Source organism: Fundulus heteroclitus, chromosome 20 (assembly GCF_011125445.2).
Source record: "Fundulus heteroclitus isolate FHET01 chromosome 20, MU-UCD_Fhet_4.1, whole genome shotgun sequence".
In the NCBI taxonomy this organism is placed as follows: domain Eukaryota; kingdom Metazoa; phylum Chordata; class Actinopteri; order Cyprinodontiformes; family Fundulidae; genus Fundulus; species Fundulus heteroclitus.
This window is the reverse complement of record NC_046380.1, coordinates 14304760-14326117: the sequence shown is the minus strand read 5'-3', so window position 1 is coordinate 14326117 and position 21358 is coordinate 14304760. Positions and strand designations below refer to the sequence as shown.

At 41.6% G+C, this 21358-nt stretch overlaps 1 protein-coding gene and 1 long non-coding RNA gene across 2 annotated transcripts; one reads left to right on the top strand and one right to left on the bottom strand.

Moving 5' to 3' along the window:
* Window positions 1-9180: 9180 nt before the first annotated feature.
* Window positions 9181-11459, bottom strand: LOC118567133. Its single transcript, XR_004933506.1, has 3 exons — window positions 10471-11459; window positions 9867-9980; window positions 9181-9787 (listed from the first exon to the last, which is right to left on the bottom strand). It is a non-coding gene; the product is annotated as an uncharacterized LOC118567133 (long non-coding RNA).
* A 4000-nt stretch (window positions 11460-15459) lies between these two features.
* slc32a1 (solute carrier family 32 member 1) lies at window positions 15460-20170 on the top strand. Its single transcript, XM_012876608.3, has 2 exons — window positions 15460-16215; window positions 18265-20170. The coding sequence occupies exons 1-2, from the start codon at window positions 15823-15825 to the stop codon at window positions 19450-19452; spliced, it is 1581 nt and encodes a 526-aa protein (XP_012732062.2). The 5' UTR covers window positions 15460-15822; the 3' UTR covers window positions 19453-20170.
* Window positions 20171-21358: the final 1188 nt, after the last annotated feature.

Below are 21358 nucleotides of genomic sequence, written 5' to 3'. Positions count from 1 at the left end.
GCTTTAATCGAGACAAGAAAGGGTAAAAACATTGACCGAGGTAGCAGAATTGTTGGGAGTGAGGGATGGCCGGGGACGGTTAATATTATGGAGCTGGAAGTAAGCGGGCCATGTGAGGGTATTTATGTAGACAGTGACGGAGAGAGCTTTTCTCAAGAACCACACCCAGACTCCTAACTTCAGAAGAAGGGAGGATAAAAGAATCAGTGACAGGTAAAGAAAAAAATTGGAAAGAGTAGATTTGGTGCAAAAAAGAAGAAATTGTGTCTTATTTTTGTTGAGTTTGAGAAAGTTATGGGATAACTAAATTTGAATATCCTGCTGATGAGAGAAAGAGAATGGAGTGTGGTGGCAGGCTCAGTAAATATATAGATAGCTGGATGTCATCTGCAAAACAGTGAAAATGGATGGCAAGAGGGAGAACACAGATTACGAAAAAAGAAGAGATCCCAGAAAAGAGCCCTGGGGCATACCCTTTCTGACTGAGTAAGGCTAGGATTGATGGTTCTTTACCTGAACATAGTGGATATAACCAGATAGATATGATGTGAACCAGGAGATAACTGCTTTAGTAAAACCAAGAGAAGCTACAGGGTTAAGGCGGGTGTGGTGGAGTCAGGGTTAGGGTTAGAATAATTACAACAGAGAGATGTCTCATATGGTAAATGATACAATATGGGCTATCATTACAAAGATGATGAGGCCTGTGTGCACACTGACAGTAAAGCTCCTGATGCAGCTGAAGCCAAACGATTATGGCTCTCCAAAGACGGAAACACCTTTTGAAGCCTTCATGGCTTCTGCATTTGTGCAACGTCTCACACATCAGCCAAGAAATCAATAGTAACATCTATTCTCCGTGTGCGTTGTTGTGTATGTTTGTGTGTCTCTGCACGTGTTTGTGTATCTGAGCTTGTGATAAGTGCCAGAGTATGCCCCCCCCCCTCCTGCTCTTGATTGTGCTGCTGACAATAGCAGTTAATGACAAGCCCAGAGTGGTTGCACAGTTCGACTGTGGGGGGAAGGGCTGATGTGGAGGAGAAGAAAAACCCGTTTTCAAAAGCAAATGTGGTTTTTATTCATAAACCTGCATACAACGTGGCCAGCGGTTACCTCTATAAAGCTCTGAGCACTCACTCTGAGAGCTGCGACTTTCAATTAAAGCAGAGCCGTTTGAAGGCCCCGCCGACATCACAGCGGCAGAACAAAAAGCTTTCAGCAGGTTGTGAACGTAGTCAATTGCAAACAAGATGTGCATTTCAATGAATCATTCAGTCTGGATGGGGAGCGGAAGTGGAGGGGTTACACTAATAAAAACAAGTGATGCATGTGTTGGACTAAACAAAGACTCCCCGTTATTTCTGCAAAAGGGATTCCCTGTAAATGCTCCGCGCAACATGTTTGATCTTTTGATTCAAATTCTGCCTGAAAGAAAATAAACAACTTCTGTAGGGATAAGAAGCACTTGTATTTTTTTTTTTGTTGAAATATGAAGAGCAACAATGAAAGCAGGTGAAAGAAAAATAATATTAAATGTATCAGGGATTCTTGAAATGTTTTTGCTTATAGATTACTGCAGTTAAAGCTGTATTTTGGTTTCCTTTTTTTATATAAATTCTCTGTCAGTTTTATATTACCTTTATTTAATTTTACTTATTATAATACATTGAAACTGCACCGCTTCTGTCTAATAATGAAATAAAATATATTGCCTAATTTAGGCTGCAACATACTGATGATTTAATTTGTGTAAGATTGAAGTTGAACGACAATAAGATCTTTCTTCTCTACATGTAGTTTAATCAGTTACAAATCCTAGACTCCTAAGTGCTTCGGATGTGCCTGAACATTTAGGAAATGAGTGATTACAGAGCCATGCGCCGAAAAGAAGAATGAAAGCAAGGAGTATAAATACTGGGGAGTGTGATCACTCACTGAGGACAGGTGCAGTGATTGCTGATAGGAGACAGGCGGGGACTCAGAGGAAAGGACCAAACAAAAACATAACATAAATTCACTAAAAATGCAAACTAATGCAAAAATGGAAAGTTATTACATATGAGCATTTAAAATTAACCAAATCTAAAATGACTAGCGGGACATTTTGTAAAAAATTTCCACCTTGTTTCATCTTGATCAAAATGAGGGTGGATGACATTATGTGCACCTACATTCAGCTTTTAAAACTCCTGGCAAGCACAATATAAACATTTTGTCAGATTTTTACTCTTTAGGCATACTTGACTGGCCAGTGTGCTGCAATTCATTTTTAAACCAGTGATAAAGTTCCTGATTAAATTTACAGATATATAGTGCCTTGCAGATGTGTTCATCTCCCTTAAACTTATTTAATATTTTGGGATTTTTTTTATGTGATTGTCAAACAGAAAATAAGGCCTGGTTAAGGAGTGGAGGAAAAAAAATGCATGTTAAATGATTTCTACGATTAAAAATCTAAGAAGTTTGCTCTATTCTATGCACTGACTCAGCACTAGAGCTGACTTTTTTGCACAGTCCTGGTGTGTCTGTTTTCCCAGTATTTCTATGCTACATGGAAAACAATAATTCATATGAATAACAACATTTACCACTGTACTTATAGGGCATTTGATACTGAGTAAATAGTCCATTGGTTTTCCTGTATCACTAGTTTTTACAGAAAGCATTAATATCTTCTTATACTATGAACTGCCTGTTAAATATAAAATAATTTAATATTTCTAGAGACCTTTCCGTACATTTGGTCATCAATGAATGTTTAAAATCAGATATTTCTGAAGCATTGCAAACATTCTCTTTTGTAATACAGAATATCTCTAAGCATTGTCTCTTCACCAGTAAAAATACTCCTTTACATTACCGGGTGGGACCGGCAGGGGACGCCGCACAGCTGCCGACCATGAAGGCCAATCAGGAGGAGTTCAAAAGGAGCGGATTCCCCTAAAGCAGATACCAGATTGTTTCTACTCACGGAGTGTCAATCATGCCTCCTATATTTGCTTGTGATCATCCTATGTCCTTTTGATAACTTCCTTGTGTCCACCTTTGTAGATATCCTCGTCTCCATTCTCTGACTCCTTCCAGGGTCTCCGTCCACTGCCTCCCGTTCCTCAGAGTCCCAGGAGGAACTCATTCTGGAAATCCCTCCGATAATCTCCACCCCCCTCCTCTGGCTACCCCACTGGAGCGCCTCCATACTCCATCGAAACCACTCTCCTGCTTGTCCACCCTCCAATGTTCTGGAAAACAAACAAAGGATCAAAACAAACCTACACTGCTTACCATAATCTGCCAGCCTGAGCCTCTGTGGGCGTACTCACCTTCCTCCTGGATCTTTACCATCTCCACAAACAGTAAGAGTCTGTTCCCTCTTCATCATCATCGTCAATTCCTGAAATGTTCTTCTTCTAACACTCATATCTCTTTCCTAGTGGCTTCCTGGATCACTACCCCAAGCTCAGGAGAAGCCTTTACTTGTTAGTGTAAAGATAACTAAGTGTAAAGTGTTATTGAGCCATTTAAACCTTTCTCAGTTTTCTCTATTTGTTTTGGCTCTTCCAAACCTCGACATGACACGCAGATAGATACTGTGCACGTTTTAACAGGATATTTGAGTGTCAGATTTATCACAGCTGTGAAATGAGAGTAAAGAGGTGCTAAGTTACCTTCTTCTGTTGGCTTGTCAGTCAGAAAAGAGTGGAGAGTTGAATAATTTCCAAACTGTGCAAGTCTGAAATTATCCTTTATTTCACTACATTTTTCTTCCAAGCACATTTTTTTTCTGAATCTAAATCAAGATCAAAGACTTTTTATGGTTTCTGATTGTCGTATAAAGATTTATTTACATATTGGTTACATTTTCCCTGGTTCTCTTTGTTTTTGCTGGAACCTGACCATTTTCAGATAAATATTTGGGGATTTGTATGTGTTTGTTTTATGTGGATTTACACATAAAATGACACGCAGACCAGGAAGCAGAGCCGTAGTTTAACACACCTCTCTGCAGCTTCTGTACTGTTACCCACCCATTATCCTGTTGAGACGGTGTCTTTCCCACGGCCAAAACTTAACAGATCAAAAACTGATCTAAAAGGAACAAATCATAAAAACCTAATAAAAATCAATACGGTTCACCTTGAACCTAAAAATAAAACAATAAAATGTGGTCTATTAAATATAAGGTCTCTCCCTCCAAAGACTTTGTTAGTTAATGAATTGATTTCTGATAATCAGATTGATTTGTTTTGTCTCACAGAAACCTGGCTACAAGAGGACTACGTTAGTATAAATGAGTCAACTCCCTCCAGTTATTCAAATTTCCACATTCCCAGATCTGTGGGAAGAGGAGGAGGAGTGGCAACTATCTTTCAGTCTGATTTATTAATTAGTCCCAGGCCAACTAATAATTACAGTTCTTTTGAACATTTAACCCTCGGTTTCCCTCATCCAAACTGCAAAGCAATAAAACCTCTTCTGTTTGTTGTTTTGTATCGTCCACCAGGCCCTTACACTCAGTTTTTGGATGAGTTGTCAGATTTCTTATCTGATTTGGTGTTAAATACTGATAAGGTTATTATAGTGGGTGATTTTAACATCCATGTTGACACTGAATGTGATAACCTTAGTGTAGCCTTTAAAACTATCCTAGATTCAATTGGTTTTGCTCAAAATGTGCATAAACCGACGCACTCTCGGCTCCATACTTTAGACCTTGTTCTGACATATGGCATTGATTGTGAAGAATTAACAGTATTCTCTCACAACCCTGTCCTGTCTGATCATTTTTTAATAACATTTGAGTTTAATCTAACTGAGTTCTCCACCCCCAAAAGAGGGTTCCATTATAGTAGATTTTTATCGGATAATGCTGTATCAAAACTTAAAGAGTCTGTCCCCTTTTTAATATCCTCAGTATTGCAGAAATGCCCTGTAGATGGCAGCATTGCTGTTTCTTCCCATTCACAAATCGATACCTTTGCTAACAATCTGACTTCCTCATTGCGTTCTGCATTAGACAATGTAGCTCCCTTGAAAAAGAAGGTGATTATTCACAGGAAGCTAGCTCCTTGGTTTAATTCAGAGCTGCGTTCCTTGAAGCACAATGTTAGGAAATTGGAAAGAAAATGGCGCTCTACACACCAAGAGGAATCCTACTTAATCTGGAGGGACAGACTATTGTTGTATAACAAGACCCTTCGCAGAGTTAGAGCAGCATATTTTTCATCATTAATTGAAGAGAATAAAAATAATCCTAGATTTCTCTTTAGTACAGTTGCCAAGCTTACCCAGAGCCACAGCTCTGTTGATCCATCCATTCCCTTAGCTCTTAGTAGTAATGATTTTATGGGATTCTTCATAAATAAAATTGATGCCATTAAAAATAAAATAATTGGCATCCTCCCAAACATGATTACCTCGTCCTCAGTAAGTGAGGCAGCATTGGAGGAATCTTTAGAATCTGCGCAGTGTTTGAACTGTTTAGAAGCAGTAGAGCTTTCTGAGCTATCTAAAATTTTAGCTTCATCTAAACCTTCTACCTGTATGTTAGACCCAATCCCAACCAAGTTGTTTAAGGACATATTCCCTTTGATCAGTGGCACTATTGTAGACATGATTAATCTATCCTTAGTAAATGGATATGTACCACAGGTTTTGAAAGTAGCTGTTATTAAACCTTTACTTAAGAAACCTTCTCTTGATCAAGATGAGTTAGTAAATTACAGACCTATATCTAATCTTCTTTTCTTATCTAAAATTCTTGAGAAAGTAGTTGCTAATCAACTTTGTGAACATTTACAAAGTAATGACCTACTTGAGGAGTTTCAGTCAGGCTTCAGAGCTCATCATAGCACTGAAACAGCTCTGGTGAAGGTCACTAATGATATTCTCATGGCCTCAGATAATGGACTTGTGTCTATACTTGTCCTGTTAGATCTCAGTGCTGCGTTTGATACAGTTGATCACAATATTCTCCTACAAAGACTTGAACATACTGTAGGGATTAAGGGGAAAGCATTAGGCTGGTTTAAATCTTATCTGTCAGACAGATTCCAATTTGTTCATGTTAATAATAAATGTTCCTCAAACTCTAGGGTCACCTTTGGAGTATCACAGGGTTCAGTCCTTGGACCAATTCTCTTTACTATATATATGCTTCCGATAGGCAAAATTATCAGACAGCATGGGATTAATTTCCACTGTTATGCTGATGATACTCAGCTATATTTATCCATAAATCCTGATGAATCCAATCAATTACTTCGACTGCAGTCATGTCTTGATGACATCAAAAGCTGGATGACTTTAAATTTCCTGCATCTAAATTCTGACAAGACCGAAGTTGTAATCTTTGGGCCAGAGTCCTCAAAAAATAAACTTCTTAACCAATCACTTAATCTGGGTGGCATTAACCTGGCCCCTGGTAATAAAGTAAAAAATCTTGGTGTTATTTTTGACCAAGACATGTCATTTAAATCCCATATTAAACAGGTTTCCAGAGTTTCCTTTTTTCACCTCCGGAATATCGCCAAAATTAGAAACATTCTGTCCAGGAGCGATGCTGAAAAACTGGTCCATGCATCTGGACTATTGTAATTCTTTACTATCAGAAAGTCCACAAAATGCAGTTCAAAGCCTTCAGCTGATCCAAAATGCTGCAGCAAGAGTTCTGATGAAAATCAACAAGAGGGATCATATTTCTCCAATTTTAGCTTCCCTTCATTGGCTTCCTGTTAAATCAAGAATAGAATTTAAAATTCTTCTTCTAACGTATAAAGCCCTTAATAATCAAGCTCCATCGTATATCAGAGCTCTGATTACCCCGTATGTTCCTAACAGAGCACTTCGCTCTCAGACTGCAGGTCTGCTGGTGGTTCCTAGAGTCTCTAAAAGTAGAATGGGAGGCAGATCCTTTAGCTATCAGGCTCCTCTCCTGTGGAACCAACTCCCAGTTTTGGTCCGTGAGGCAGACACCCTGTCTACTTTTAAGACTAGGCTTAAAACTTTTCTTTTTGACAAAAATTATAACTAGTGGCTCATGTTACTCTCAGCTACCTTTATAGTTTTACCGCTATAGGCTTAGGCTACTGGAGTATATCAGGATCTAATTTTCTCACTCTATTGAGTTCTACTGTTCTTCAATTATGCATTATGTGTTGTCATTTCTGCTTTAACTTTCTGTTCTCTCTCTTTTCTCTTCATAGTAGGTACACCTGGTCTGGCGTTCTGTTAACTGTGACATCATCCAGAGAAGACGGCTCACCCGCTACTACCATCTAATGTAGAACAGATTACTAGATCAATGTGTGCTTCTGTGCTTTTTTGTCTCTCTTGTTGTGTCTCTGCTCTGTCTTCTGTAACCCCAGTCGGTCGAGGCAGATGACCGTTCATACTGAGCCCGGTTCTGCCGGAGGTTTTTCCTTCCCGTTAATGGGTGGTTTTTCTTCCCACTGTCGCTTCATGCTTGCTCAGTATGAGGGATTGCAGCAAAGCCATGTACAATGCAGATGACTCTTCCTGTGGCTCTATGGTTCCCCAGGAGTGAATGCTGCTTGTCGGGACTTTGATGCAATCAACTGGTTTCCTTATATAGGAAATTTTTGACCAATCTGTATAATCTGACCCAATCTGTATAATATGATTGAACTTGACTTTGTAAAGTGCCTTGAGATGACATGTTTCATGATTTGGCGCTATATAAATAAAATTGAATTGAATTGAATTGAATAAAATCCACTTCGACTTAAGGGATAAACTTATGTTGTCCACTGACAGCAATTCAGGATTCAGAATCAATGATTCCTAATACACTTTATTAAAGCAGCCTCATTCAAACACACAATTTGTTCACATTTATTTGGCTAAATATATGAAACATTAAAGATAAGGGTTTTAGAAGTGGAAAATAGATTATCGGGTCCAAAAAGGTTAGCAAAAGGGCTATTAGCTCAGAACCTGGCAAAAAGATGATAATTAGCTGAACAGTGATGCTTCTCTCTGGTTCTGTGTTGGATCTTTAAAGTTTTCTTTTTTTCTGAAGGATCTGACTTTTAAATACTGTTGATCTCCTACAGACCTTTTTTGGTCTGACTCTTTCTTTTGTCTTCTGCTTTTCCACTTTTAAACACAGAGAAAAGTGCTGTTAAAAACTGGACTGGAAATGGAAGAAGACCCAATCAAAGTCCAAGGAAAAACATCAGAACTGTGGAGAGTCTGGACAACTTACAGAACTGAAAAAACAGAATTGGGTGTACAGATGCCATTAAAAAGAAAATGTATCTCTAACTATTAGGTTTGAGTAGGTAACACATGGCTTTGTACATAGAATATATCAGTGTTATTTACTGTTATGCTATTATCCAGTTAGTTTCACTAATGCAGTTTGAGTAAGGACCTCTTTTAACAGAATATGATTATATCACTCAGATGAGATTTCCTGGGGTAAACCAAAGCCTGGGACTTAATTTTTACACGTTCCATTTGCTAGAGACCATTTATGTAAAACAGCCCAATGATGGGAGGTTGTGAGGAAAATGGCAGTACCACTCCGGTCCAGCAGAAGGAATCAACAAGACAGCATAGGTTAGATATAGGCAGACTTAGAAGCTGTATCCATATCCTGCCACTCACCCAGACTCCAGAGAAACAGAATGGAGAACATTACATCTCCTTAGCCCCTTTTACACCACCCCTACCCTATTCTGCCCGCTCGGATCCACCGGGCTCCATTGTTGTCTACTCCTATAGGTAAATAAATAAATGTGCAGGAACCGCAGTGGGGTTGCGTGGGGCAAGGGACAAAAGTGCAGATGAGAGACTAGACTGATCTGTCTGCCTCACAGATTTCAAATTTTAAGTTTTATGAGTAGGTTTTTGCCTCAGCCACGGTGAGAATGACCAGGGGGATTTTTCAGTGCAATACCGTGGACTTTTGATGGCAGCAAAATGATTTTTATAAGTTATAGGATAACTGTTGGCTCTTCTTTCTTTACTCCTGCTGCAAAAGAAAAGCCAAGCCAGCCTCATTTCAATCTGATTTAGGTTATTAAATACAGGGTGCCTACTTTTTTTCACAAAAAAATACTTTTTTGTGATAAATTAAGGGTATTAAACCAATGAGTTTGTAAATCATCATCTTACTCCCTCTTGTGGCAAAACGTTTAGCATGACAGTACACAACCTGCCCCTTATGCAAAGCCCCAAGCTTCTTTAAGAGTCCTTTCCTAAGACCAGGACCTTTTTCCTGTGAAAGTAAAGCCCAGGGAAAGTAAAATCCCCCATATGGAAACACATGGTGGGCTTTTGTGGTCTAATGGAAAAGGGCCTATAATTAGTTTTTTCATGTGGACTCTAAACGGGTCACAAACACGGAGGCTTGGATGTTGTATAAGAAGGTTTATTGAAAAGGGTGCAAGATAATGGCTGGGAAACCGGGAGGGCTCTGGTCGCTCACTGTGGAGATAGAAACAGACAAGTCTGAGCACCGACAGCAAGCCAGGTAGGTGGAATAAAGAGGCTGACTTATGGATCGAGTGGTAGATGAAGTCCTCGGGAGCAGTGAAATGGCATAGGACGAATGGTGGCGTGTTGTGGACGACTGAGAATGGAGCACGTCTGAGGGTGGACAGGCAGACGGTGGCGCGCTGGGAGGGTTGGTGTTACTGGCGCAAAGCATGACAGGAGAAACAGGAAAGTTGGAGAGGCCATGGCAGTGGACTAAAGCTTGGACTTTTCCAAGAAGACCAGGGCGACATGAGGACCAGATCTGGATCCAGAAGTGAGTGAACATCTTCAGGGACAAAATGGACATGGGTTAGTCACGAAACAGGAGACCAAAGAACAACAGGAGCTAGGCACAGTTAGGTTACCGCTCTGGGTGAGCTGCTCTGACGTCTTCCATCTGGTTCCTGCCTCCTTAAATGCTCCACTTGTTAAAAGTGGAAGGGAAACACCTGTGGCAGATGTCCACCTGTCACGCCCTACTGGAGAGAGGTGAAAACACACCATAAAACCACCACAAAAGACTGTGCACAGAGCTGTGCATCTGACAAAATGAGTTTTGCACACGTCTGCTGATCAAATTCAAATCTTTTGAACCAGATATTGATTTGGATTCTGTCATTTTCATTTTTATTTTCCAGTGTTTTTTTATTCATCATACAGCCTAAAGGTCTATATATAGGGAGCCTGAGACCCATATATATATATATATATATATATATATATATATATATATATATATATATATATATATATATATATATATATATACATACATATACATACAATTGGAAAATCTTTTTTTTACAGAACCTTTCCTACAAAAACAGGGGTCCAGAGTGTGAGGAGACTGCACTCTGAACAGCTTGACATGTTTGCCTAACATTTGCAAGTTATTAAAGCTTAAAACTGTAATTAAATGCAACAACAGTTTTGTGGTTGCGAGAAGACATTAAAATTAAGTCAATATACCAGAGTAAGATGATACTGATGAAGTCTTGAAGTTGCAACTTCATAAATCAAAATTATCCAGCTCGTGTGTGTCACTGTGATCCTTTCAGCCTGATTCCAGCGAGAGATTCCCTGCGAGAGCTGACAAGATGTTTCTGCATTCATGACATAAAACTTTAATGAGAACAAAACCGTTATACATCAACAGAGCGGCCTCCAAGGTCTGCTCCTTCATTGACTTCACTCTCTACTCACACATGTACGTACACTTGCACTGAGTTAAATGTACACCCCGTGTGGACCTCAGGATGTGAGGACAGTAAGGAGTTCTTACTGAAGTGGGGTAGATTAAATGTGATGGATATTGATTATTTAGCATCACTTAAAGCCCTGATCAATATGGGAAACATGGATCTTTCTTTGTAATTCACATGGACTTCTAAATTATGTCTGATAATAGTGGGGTGTGTTAATGAGCATCTGAAGCTTTGAATTGAGCATTTAAAATAACAATTAGCTCTGTTTTCTGCAACAATTCATCAGACTTGCCCGCAGGCAGGCGTCAGATGTTCAGCAGAAACCCGAAGACAAACACATCATGCATGTTCAGACCGGGTCTGTGTTTGTTGATGGCTCAGATTTTTCTTTCCCTTCTCCAACGGCGACGACAGCAGTGAGAAGCGGTGAGTGTGAAAAATCGATGGCAAGGCTTTGTGCCAGCTCCCGGGGCCATGCAGGTCCCAGCGGACCGGCTCCGTTTATTGTGCTCAAAAAAAGGCAATTACAATGTTAATGTGTCACAGCAGGAGAGTGGACCCGGGAAGGGGTACATGAAAGGTTGATGGAGAGAGCAGAGTCACTGTGGGTTAACAGCAAAACGGCGTCTGGGGAGCGTTTCAAAGGCACGATACACTCACCTCACTGTACATGTCTCCAGTTATAGATAGATAGATAGATAGATAGATAGATAGATAGATAGATAGATAGATAGATAGATAGATAGATAGATAGATAGATAGATAGATAGATAGATAGATAGATAGATAGATAGATAGATAGATAGATAGATAGATAGATAGATAGATAGATAGATAGATAGATAGATAGATGAATGAGAAGAATTTCTGCTGCTATTTGTCATTGTTCCCGGGCAGACAGGAGCCACCATGCAGGACTAATTCAAACCCTTCTCCAAGGAAACCTCTCGGGAGCCAATAATAAGCCATTAAACAGGCGCATTAGGCGTAATGAAAAGGCTCTTAGTGGTTTACCACTGCGGGCCACCTGGATCTGTCTCTCTGTGGAAGTGGGTGGCGGCTGTGATTATCTGATAGCTCTGTGGCTGCAGCAGCAAAATGAAGAGAGGAAAAATATGTCTGCGTCAAAAACCGCCCCAGTAGACTGGTGCGGTTTTCCAAATGTATCCATAGACATCGCTGTATCAGGGAGCCCGCATAGCTAAGATTTGTTGTTCTTTAAGGTTTCAACGATAGCTTACAATTTAGTCAATATGCAATCAAATGCTTGATCCTGCTTTGAACACTTTTCTGTTCCTTGAAGACAAAGAAATCCTGCTACTCAAACAATGAATCCAAATGAGTGTATTGGAATCAGAGCATTTTCAGTTTGTCTTCCAGAAATGTTCGTGTGTGTTCTCGACAACTACCAAATTTGCAGTTTTTTTATGCTATTATGGAGTCTCATGTGATTTCCTGAAAAGAAGAGAAGAGAAGAGGATGGGAGAGGAGTGGAGAACAGAGTTAACTTAACAATAAACCTCTAAACGTACTTAAGTTTCTTTCTAAATTGGCTTACAGACGCACAACACTCTGTCCATGGTGCTGAAAACCTGCCCGCACTGAAATGTTTCTGAAACCCCTGAAATCAGTTCGGTTCAAACAGCCCCCTTCCGCTCCCAGCCGCAGACACTTCGCTGTACCTGGGATTGTGATGCAAATGTTAATGGACTCTGAGGTCCTCTGATTAGGCTTGATGTTGGCTAATTTCCCTCCTCTGCGCTCCCCAGAGAGCGCCGAGTGCCTTTTCAGCGCCCCCCTCTCCATACAGGAGCGTAGATGTTATTTTCTGCCTCGCTGAGCTGATGGATAGGCGCAGCACATGGAAAGACAGACAGGTGATCATGGGTTTAAATAGCAGATGATGTGGTGGAGTCCACCCCCCCCCCCCCCCACCCCCCACAAAAAAAAATCTAAACCAACTACATTGCTGCGTTTATGCATCTCGTTTTACGCAGATACTCTTTTTATTGGCAGGACAAATAAAAGGTCTCTTCGTCCATTACCCACACAGATCGCCTTATTATTACGATATCTTAGCAGCCTCTTTTAATGTCTGGATTGAAAAAGAAGGTCAGCTAAATCAGTCAGGGAAGCCATGGAAACTGTAGAGCAACTGAAAAAGGGCCTGTATGATACATGCCTTCCTTTTATTTTTGCTCAGGTCTGTTTTTCACAGGCTCATCGGGGGAGACTCAGCCACAAATCTAAATTCATATTGGGATTTTTTTTTTTTTTAACCCTGGGAGTAGGGTTGGGGGGGGGGGGGGGGCTGAGGTCGTGTGGAGGATGGGGACAGAGCTTTTACAAGAGAGAGCAGAGAACCTTGTGCCAGCTCACTCATGTGTGTAATGCGAGAAGGGAGAGTCAGGGAGATGAAATACTGAGAGGAGGAGGAGGTAGATGAAGAAGAGGGGAAAATGTGCCTCTCGGACCCAAGAGGAAATGGATCTGACCACAAATTTTGTACACAGCATGATCATTTAGGTTTGCATCGGCATCGGACACATGGGTCGAACACAAAAGCACCTTGACAGCAGCGATGAGGAGCGACGATTGGTCAAATCTATATTGACATGGACAGATCCTGCCAGAACTTGGTGCCCTGACCCTTTGGTGACACTCGGCATGGGTGATGAACTGCAAGGAAACATCACTCTCCCACTGTTTGCAGACTGTGGACTATTTCCCTATTTTATGCCAATTGCACAATGCGCTATTTATATTTAAAAAAATTGTTTCACCTCAGAAAAATCTGAAATCTCAAGTTGCAAATTCGCAAATTTATTTTCACAAACATATATTATTATTATTATTATTATTATTATTATTATTATTATTATTATTATTATTATTATTATTATTATTATTATTATTATTATTATTATTATTATGTGGAAGTGGAGGTCTGGGAAGCCGCGCAGCCGCTGTGACCTGCGGGCTGGTGGTGTCAGAGCTGCTCTTTTCATCCTGCAGCGCACTCCATCAGACAGCTCAGAGCACAGATCTGAGCAGGTCTGCAGCCCGCTGATAACAGCTCCGTCATTAACTCTTTCATTCAAAGGAGCAGCCATTTTCGTTCCCACGCAGCTGAAAAAACACACACACACACGTTCACACACAAAGGACAGGACGGACAAAGCGCCAGCGATTTATTGGCCTGTATTTATAGTGCTTTACTGGTGATGCACAGGCCTGATAATGCTCAGCATGGGCTGGGGTCTGTTATAGGCGTGGTTTGATATTTTTTGTTTCGATGAAAAAAAAACATAAAATGCTATACAAAATTTTACTTGTGAGGTTTTAAATTTTCAAGAACAATTAATCGAAAGATGTGTTGCTGGATAACACTGTGATCTCACCCAGTGGGGAGCAGTTTAAACTGGCTTTACAAGGAGCGCAAAAAAAAGGCTTCAGGCTTGTATTGTCCAACAGGAGCCAGATTCGTAGATTTAAATATCAAATATTATTTTTTTTTTCTCAAGTCTAAAAAATAACAAGGTCGGAGCAGCTGGCCGCGCAGGTTAGTTTGTGTTACTACAGGCTGTGGTGGCGCATCGAGCCCAATAGGCCGCAGCTTGGTGTCCTGGTGAGACTCTGCGATTCTGCAGCCTGAAGGCACTCCGAGGACACAGAGAACACAGAGTACTACTGACAAGCCACCGTCTACAAAATGATTACAGGAATGTGGGTCTGTGTTACACGCTGGCTCCATGAATACACGTTTTAATGAATGGGATGATGAGAATATGCTGCTATGTTACCTAAATTCAATAATCAATCAATTAATTGATTGATTGGTTTATGGTGCCTAAGGAAAAACACATCGGCCTGTTTGGAATGCGGCTTTTTCTTAAATAAACAATGATTATTACTTTCTTTGAAAAAAGAGAGAACACAGATTCATCACTGAATCTCAAACCACAATAAAATTCCACATTTCCCAACTCCGACTGGCTATTAGCTAATTACTATGGATGGGTTTTTTTTCTCCGTCGCTGGAAACACATCTAACAGACACCCTAATGAAAAAGGCGCCCTGTAATCAAGATCAATGTTTCCATTCAGTAAAAACATTTAAGATGAAAATTAGTGCCATTTCGGGGTTTTTTTTTCCTTGTCAAAATCTGATCAAAAATAAAGAAAAATCCTCTTGATCGTCAACAAACCTAACGCCAATCCGAACCGGTCCAGAATAATCCAATTGATGCTTCTTCCTCTTCTCAGAAAATATTTTGTAATCTATTGCAATTTTTAAAATCAAAACCTTCTAGATTTTAGTGTAATATTTTCTGCTACAAAGAGTCGTGTTTCTTCACAGTCCTACCCCCCTTTATACCCGTAAAGTTATGCAAGATTTGAGGCCCTCCGAATGCCATTGGACGTTAGGATGAGGTATAATAGATTCTGGGTTGAGAAAGGTGGTGGTGGGGGTGCAGCAAGCACCTCCCCTAGAAATGCAGCAAATCTCTCCCGTTTTCTCCTGGTGGGGCACTGGGAGGGTTGGAGACGTGCTTTGCATTGGCAGGCGGATGAGGACACGTGTCTCGTCCCTGCCTCCCCTTCCCCGGGCTCCACGGTACCGCATTGGCATCAGTAAAGGCACCTGAACTCCTGGGGAAAGCTGTTTGCCACCTTATAGCTACGCCCTAAAAGAAAGAACTCACAGCACAGACCCCTCAGGAACCTGTGGCTCGACATTTTTTTTCTTCTTTTTCTTTTTTGGTCGTGCGTAAAGCTTTGGCGCACAGCGCCTCGGAGACTGAAAAGGTGCGCTTCAAACTCGTCAAGCATCAGAGCGCAGCGCCAGGATGCAGAAACGGAGCGGCGACGTCTGAAGGTGACATGAACCTGGGGATAATCAAGAGCATCATCCGCACGCATAACGAGAAGTGGAGATAGCAACTGAAAGCCGTCGTGTCTTGAAGCGAAACTTGCGCTTTTTCCCTGTGGCTTTATCTCACGCTGAGAATTAAGAGCGGCAGAACGCAGTAGCCTCGTTTTTTTACTGACTGGGACAAAAGAAGACAGAAAACACTAATTAATCAGAGGACAGTTTAGAATCGACAGAGGAAAAATGGCGACGTTAATCAGAGGCAAGATATCTAATAAACTGTCAAACGCAGCCACGGCCGTGTCCAACAAATCCACAGCAAAGGTGAGCGGGATGTTCGCAAGGATGGGCTTCCAGGCCGCCACGGACGAGGAGGCTCTTGGCTTTGTCGCCTGCGACGACCTGGATTATGACCACCGTCAGGGCATGCAGATGGACATCCTGTCCTCCGACGAGGTTGGAGGAGAAGGCGGCGGAGACGGTGGCGGGCTGGAGGGGGACAGCCACTACCAGAGAGACGGGACCGGTCCGCCGCTTTCTGCCTCCAAGGACGGGGGCTCGAACAACGAGTTGTCCGAAGTCAAACCAAAAATCACCGCTTGGGAAGCGGGCTGGAACGTCACGAACGCAATCCAGGTACAGACTGGGATCTAATTGGCTCAGCCGCCTGTGGGGGGACTGTGAAGTGCGAGTTTAACGCACCCCTGTGAGGGAATAATAATAATAAAAAAGATCAGCATTAAGTAGTTAAATTTGTCTTTAAAATATTTATAATGTCATCAAATTAGGGATGTTAATTGGGCTGTAACGTTTTAATTATTATTATTAGAGGAGAGGGCAGAGTGGCTCATGCATTTTTAAAAAATGGAAGGTAGATGATGTCCTAGCACCTCTAACCCTGCCTTTCCCTCAACTCAACACACATTCTTTGTCTGTAGTAATGCCTGGTGTCACTGATGCCCGTTCCTGATAACTGCGTTACTCTGTAGGCCAACGGGGAATAACAGGCTCTGACCTTTCCTTTTATGTAAAGCCAAACCATTTTGTTGTTATGTTTGGAAACAATAAGGTCCATGTACAACATTTAAAGCTTTACAGAAAAGAATGATGTTGTGAAGAAAATCAAATTTTAAAGCACTAAAAAAATTTCTAATAAAATAAAAAGTCAGGAGAAGCTGCAGAAATTACGCGTAGGGGCTCTTGAGTGCGCACTGGTGTGGGGGGCTATGCGACAAAAATTCCTCCATCCCCGCAGTTCCTTTTTATGCTGTGGTCATGGCCTGACGTAAGAGTGTGTCTCCTCCAGCCTGTGATGACATCAGAGGCGGGCGGATGCGCTCAAAGCCATGTGGAAAACCCACAACATGAAAAACATGACAGCTTCTGTGGAGTCACGCCGCGTGCAACAACACAAAAATACGCTGCAAGCAGACAGGGCCGGCCCAAGATTGTGTGGGGCCTGAAGAGATTTATTTTTATTTTTTTATTTTTACTTGGCCCAGTTAGGCCCATTGCCCACCAACCCACACGGCACCACTAATATTGTTTTATGGTTTACTATAACGGAGAACAATTAAAATAACCTTACTAATAAAAATTGCCAGGTAATAAGTTCAATTTAGCTTTTTAAGGGTTATAGGGTAAAGCAGGGCCACATCCACAAACTCCTGAGCAGGGTGGCCAGATGGGGGCGTATAATCATCCTGGGGTGGAACACTAAGAAAAACAAACACCATAACAGAGCTTATTGAGTTGTATTTAGGTATATTGTTTTAGCAGAACTTGAAATTTAGGTGTGATTTTTTTTAATTAAAAACAAGTATTTCGTTTCACCAAAAATCAACAGATTTTCTACTTTAGAACATGTTATTTCACCCTGCACCATGATTTAAAGTTTCCCTAATATTTTACCTATACATGTGATCCTGTAATCATATGAGGGCAGTTCCAGGATTGACTGATAAACATTCAAAATGGGGGGTGGGGGGTATATTAAATAAATGAGTGTTTAAATAGGTTCCTTTCTGATAAATGTAACTGCAAATCTAGAGTTTTAGGATTTATACTTTTAGATGTTGGCCTAGGAGCCCTGAGCCCATAGCTCAGGGCTCCTAGGCCAACTAGATTGCCTGTAGCAACTCCTTACAGGCAATGTAGTATTCATGGTATTTTTTCATTGAGGGAATGTATGAGAAAAAAAGACCAATTTTAATAAATTGCATTTTATTTCTGGATTTATTTTTTTAATTATCTATTCATTTAATTTATGATTATGTCGTTTTTCCCCTGGCCTTCATAGTCTCACTTCATAGCCTGTGAATCACTTCTGGCACTACCCTCAGTGAAAACCAGGATATATGAAAAAACACTAATATGGTCAAATGGTCAACATTTGGTTTGTAGGTATTTAAAACAATAACTCATAGACTATCAGGCAAAAGAAAAAACTGGGGATCAGCAGAATGTTATGTCCTTTTTTGTTTTGTTAAAGTTATGTCTTTGCAAAGCACCTCTGTAAAACTCCTCAAATGACCTATTACTCTTGGTTTTAGTGAAGCCACCACCCTAAATATTATTATGAGCCTCCATCTGGCCAGCCCTGCAGAACCTTCTGGATGCGCCCCTGCAGGCTTGCCATGCATCGTCTGATCACACCAACTAAGTTTTTGTGCTTTCTCTTCCCAGGGGATGTTTGTTCTGGGCTTGCCCTACGCCATCCTGCACGGAGGATACCTCGGACTCTTTCTCATTATTTTCGCCGCCGTTGTGTGCTGCTACACGGGCAAAATCCTCATCGCCTGCCTGTACGAGGAGGACGAAGACGGGCAGCTCGTCCGTGTGAGGGACACCTATGTGGACATTGCCAACGCCTGCTGCGCGCCCAGGTTCCCCACGCTGGGCGGCCATGTCGTGAATGTAGCTCAAATCATAGAGCTGGTGATGACTTGCATCCTGTATGTGGTGGTCAGCGGGAATCTCATGTACAACAGCTTCCCCAACACACCCATCTCCCAGAAGTCGTGGGCCATCATCGCCACCGCCGCTCTGCTCCCCTGCGCCTTCCTCAAGAACCTGAAAGCCGTCTCCAAGTTCAGCTTGCTGTGCACAATGGCACACTTCGTCATCAACGTCCTGGTGATAGCCTACTGCCTATCCAGGGCGAGGGACTGGGCCTGGGACAAAGTCAAGTTTTACATTGATGTCAAGAAGTTCCCCATCTCCATTGGGATTATCGTGTTCAGCTACACCTCGCAGATCTTCCTGCCGTCCCTGGAGGGCAACATGCAGAAGCCCAGCGAGTTCCACTGCATGATGAAATGGACTCACATCGCTGCCTGCATCCTCAAGGGCCTGTTCGCCTTGGTCGCCTATCTGACCTGGGCCGACGAAACAAAGGAGGTGATCACAGACAACCTGCCGCCAACCATCCGAGCCGTGGTCAACCTCTTCCTGGTGGCCAAAGCTCTGCTGTCCTACCCGCTGCCCTTTTTCGCCGCCGTGGAGGTGTTGGAGAAAAGCTTCTTCCAGGACGGCGGCCGCGCCTTCTTTCCAGACTGCTACGGAGGCGACGGGCGCCTAAAGTCCTGGGGGCTGACTCTTCGATGTGTACTTGTGGTGTTCACCCTGCTCATGGCGATCTATGTGCCGCACTTTGCCCTGCTCATGGGCCTCACCGGCAGCCTGACGGGCGCCGGGCTCTGCTTTCTGCTTCCCAGCATCTTCCACCTCAAGCTCTTATGGAGAAAGCTGCAGTGGCACCAGGTGTTCTTTGACGTCTCAATCTTTGTAATAGGAGGCATATGCAGCATATCCGGTTTCATCCACTCCATGGAGGGGCTCATAGAGGCTTTCAAATATAACATAGAAGAATAGAGGCGAGCGATGTTTGGAAGCACAGATGCATCTCAATAAATGAAAATATCATCACCATTACATACAGAGTGATACATTTTAAATGTTTGTTTCTAATAATTTTGATGACTGTTGCCTACAGCTATTTAAAAAAAATCAGTTTCTTTGATAATTAATTAATCTTACAAAAGACAATAAGAAACAGATTTTTAATACAGAAACGCTATTTTATTACTATACAATTCCCTACAAAGTCATGGGGAAGAGTGCTGACTGGAGAGCTGACACCTTCAACAAGGGGAGTAAGTCAGAACTGGTAATTACCAAATAGGCTGGCTGTTCACATGGTGCTGTTTATAGGCAAATACGTGGAAAGTTGAGAGGAAGGAAGAAACAATGGAAGAAAATAAAAGAATTAGGGAACCTACCCAGTTGCTTAAGCACTTCAAATTGTCATCTCCAGGATGAGTGAGAATCCAATCCAGACTATGTCAGAACCATCTTAGCTGAGGCAAGAATAAAAACAGCTGGACTTAGCGGTCCAATATTCTTATTCCAGAAAAATATTACATTTAGCGTCTCATTTAGAAATCAGCCCAATACTTTGGAGGTTGAGTGTACAATCTTTGAATCCAAGTTGATTGAGGTCCCGTGTGAAATCATCACATTCTGTGGTGATTTAATGGGCCATGCCATCTATTGGCGACGGTCCGCTGTGTTTGATCAAGTCCAAAGTCAGACTGGCCATCTATCAGGGAAATTTAGAGCATTTCCTTGCTTCTCTCTGCTATTCCCTTCCCACACTACCTTATGTACTAATACCAAGTTTAATGAACATGGCGCCACCGTGCTTGATTGACCAGCAATCTCTCCTGACTTGAACCCGTTTGAGAATCATTCTGTATTAAAAATCCTTTACCGCCCATCTGGTCCGATTGTAATATTCCAATTTTCTCATAAACTGAAGGATTTTCAATAACTGTAAGCCTCAGTCATCAAAATTAAGAGCAATAAACGCTTGAAACAGCGACATCACGCTGCGCGTAACGAACCTGTAGAATATCTAAGTTTCGCTTCGGAATTAAATTGGTGGAGAGAAAAATAAACATTTTGCTTATACTTCAGTTTATAGAGATGCACCTGTACGCGTTAACTGCAAATCCCCATTTAGTGAAAACATGAAAAACACACACACACAAACACTACGCGACGCGCGCTCCTTCCCCCTCTGCTTGAGTTCATGCGTGAAAGCGCGCGCAAAGCAACACGCACATTTGCGCACCAACTCTCATCTTTTTAGCGCACCAGTACATCTGACAGCAACGAAAAGAGTCTAACGCGTCCGCCCAGACGACACGTGTTGTACACATATAAGCGAACAACAGTAACACAGACACATTTTCCAGTGGAGTGAACGTTTACAACATTGACCTTAAGCAAAGTTGCAAAAAGTGGGCAGCCTGCCTTTTTTTTTCGTCGCTCTTGTGGCGCTTCACCACATGAGACCTCGCTTTGTGTAATGGTCGAGTTTGGAGAGAATAGATATTTTAAAAAAATAATAATTAGTAGTATTTTAAATTGCAACTTGGCTGCATGGGCTGAATGTGGTGTTAAAGCCCGAAAAAGCCCGAAGAAAAACGAGGCAGAATAATAATAAAAAAAATGCAATAATCTGAATTTTTAAGCTGCGTCAAGACGAACAAATGTCTTTTTTTATTTCTTTTTTTTTTTGGATATTACGTATAATAAAAGCGGGCAGTGTGGAAACAGAAGACAGCAGCTGTACAAACTATGCATTGAATGTATGATACAGGCGGCGAAAAATGAGGAGTGGACAACGTAGACATATAAGAAGAAAAGTCAAATGTCCTGGTTCATTTACGTGAACGTGTTGATGCTTTGGCAGGCCTTTCTCCCTCCATTAGAC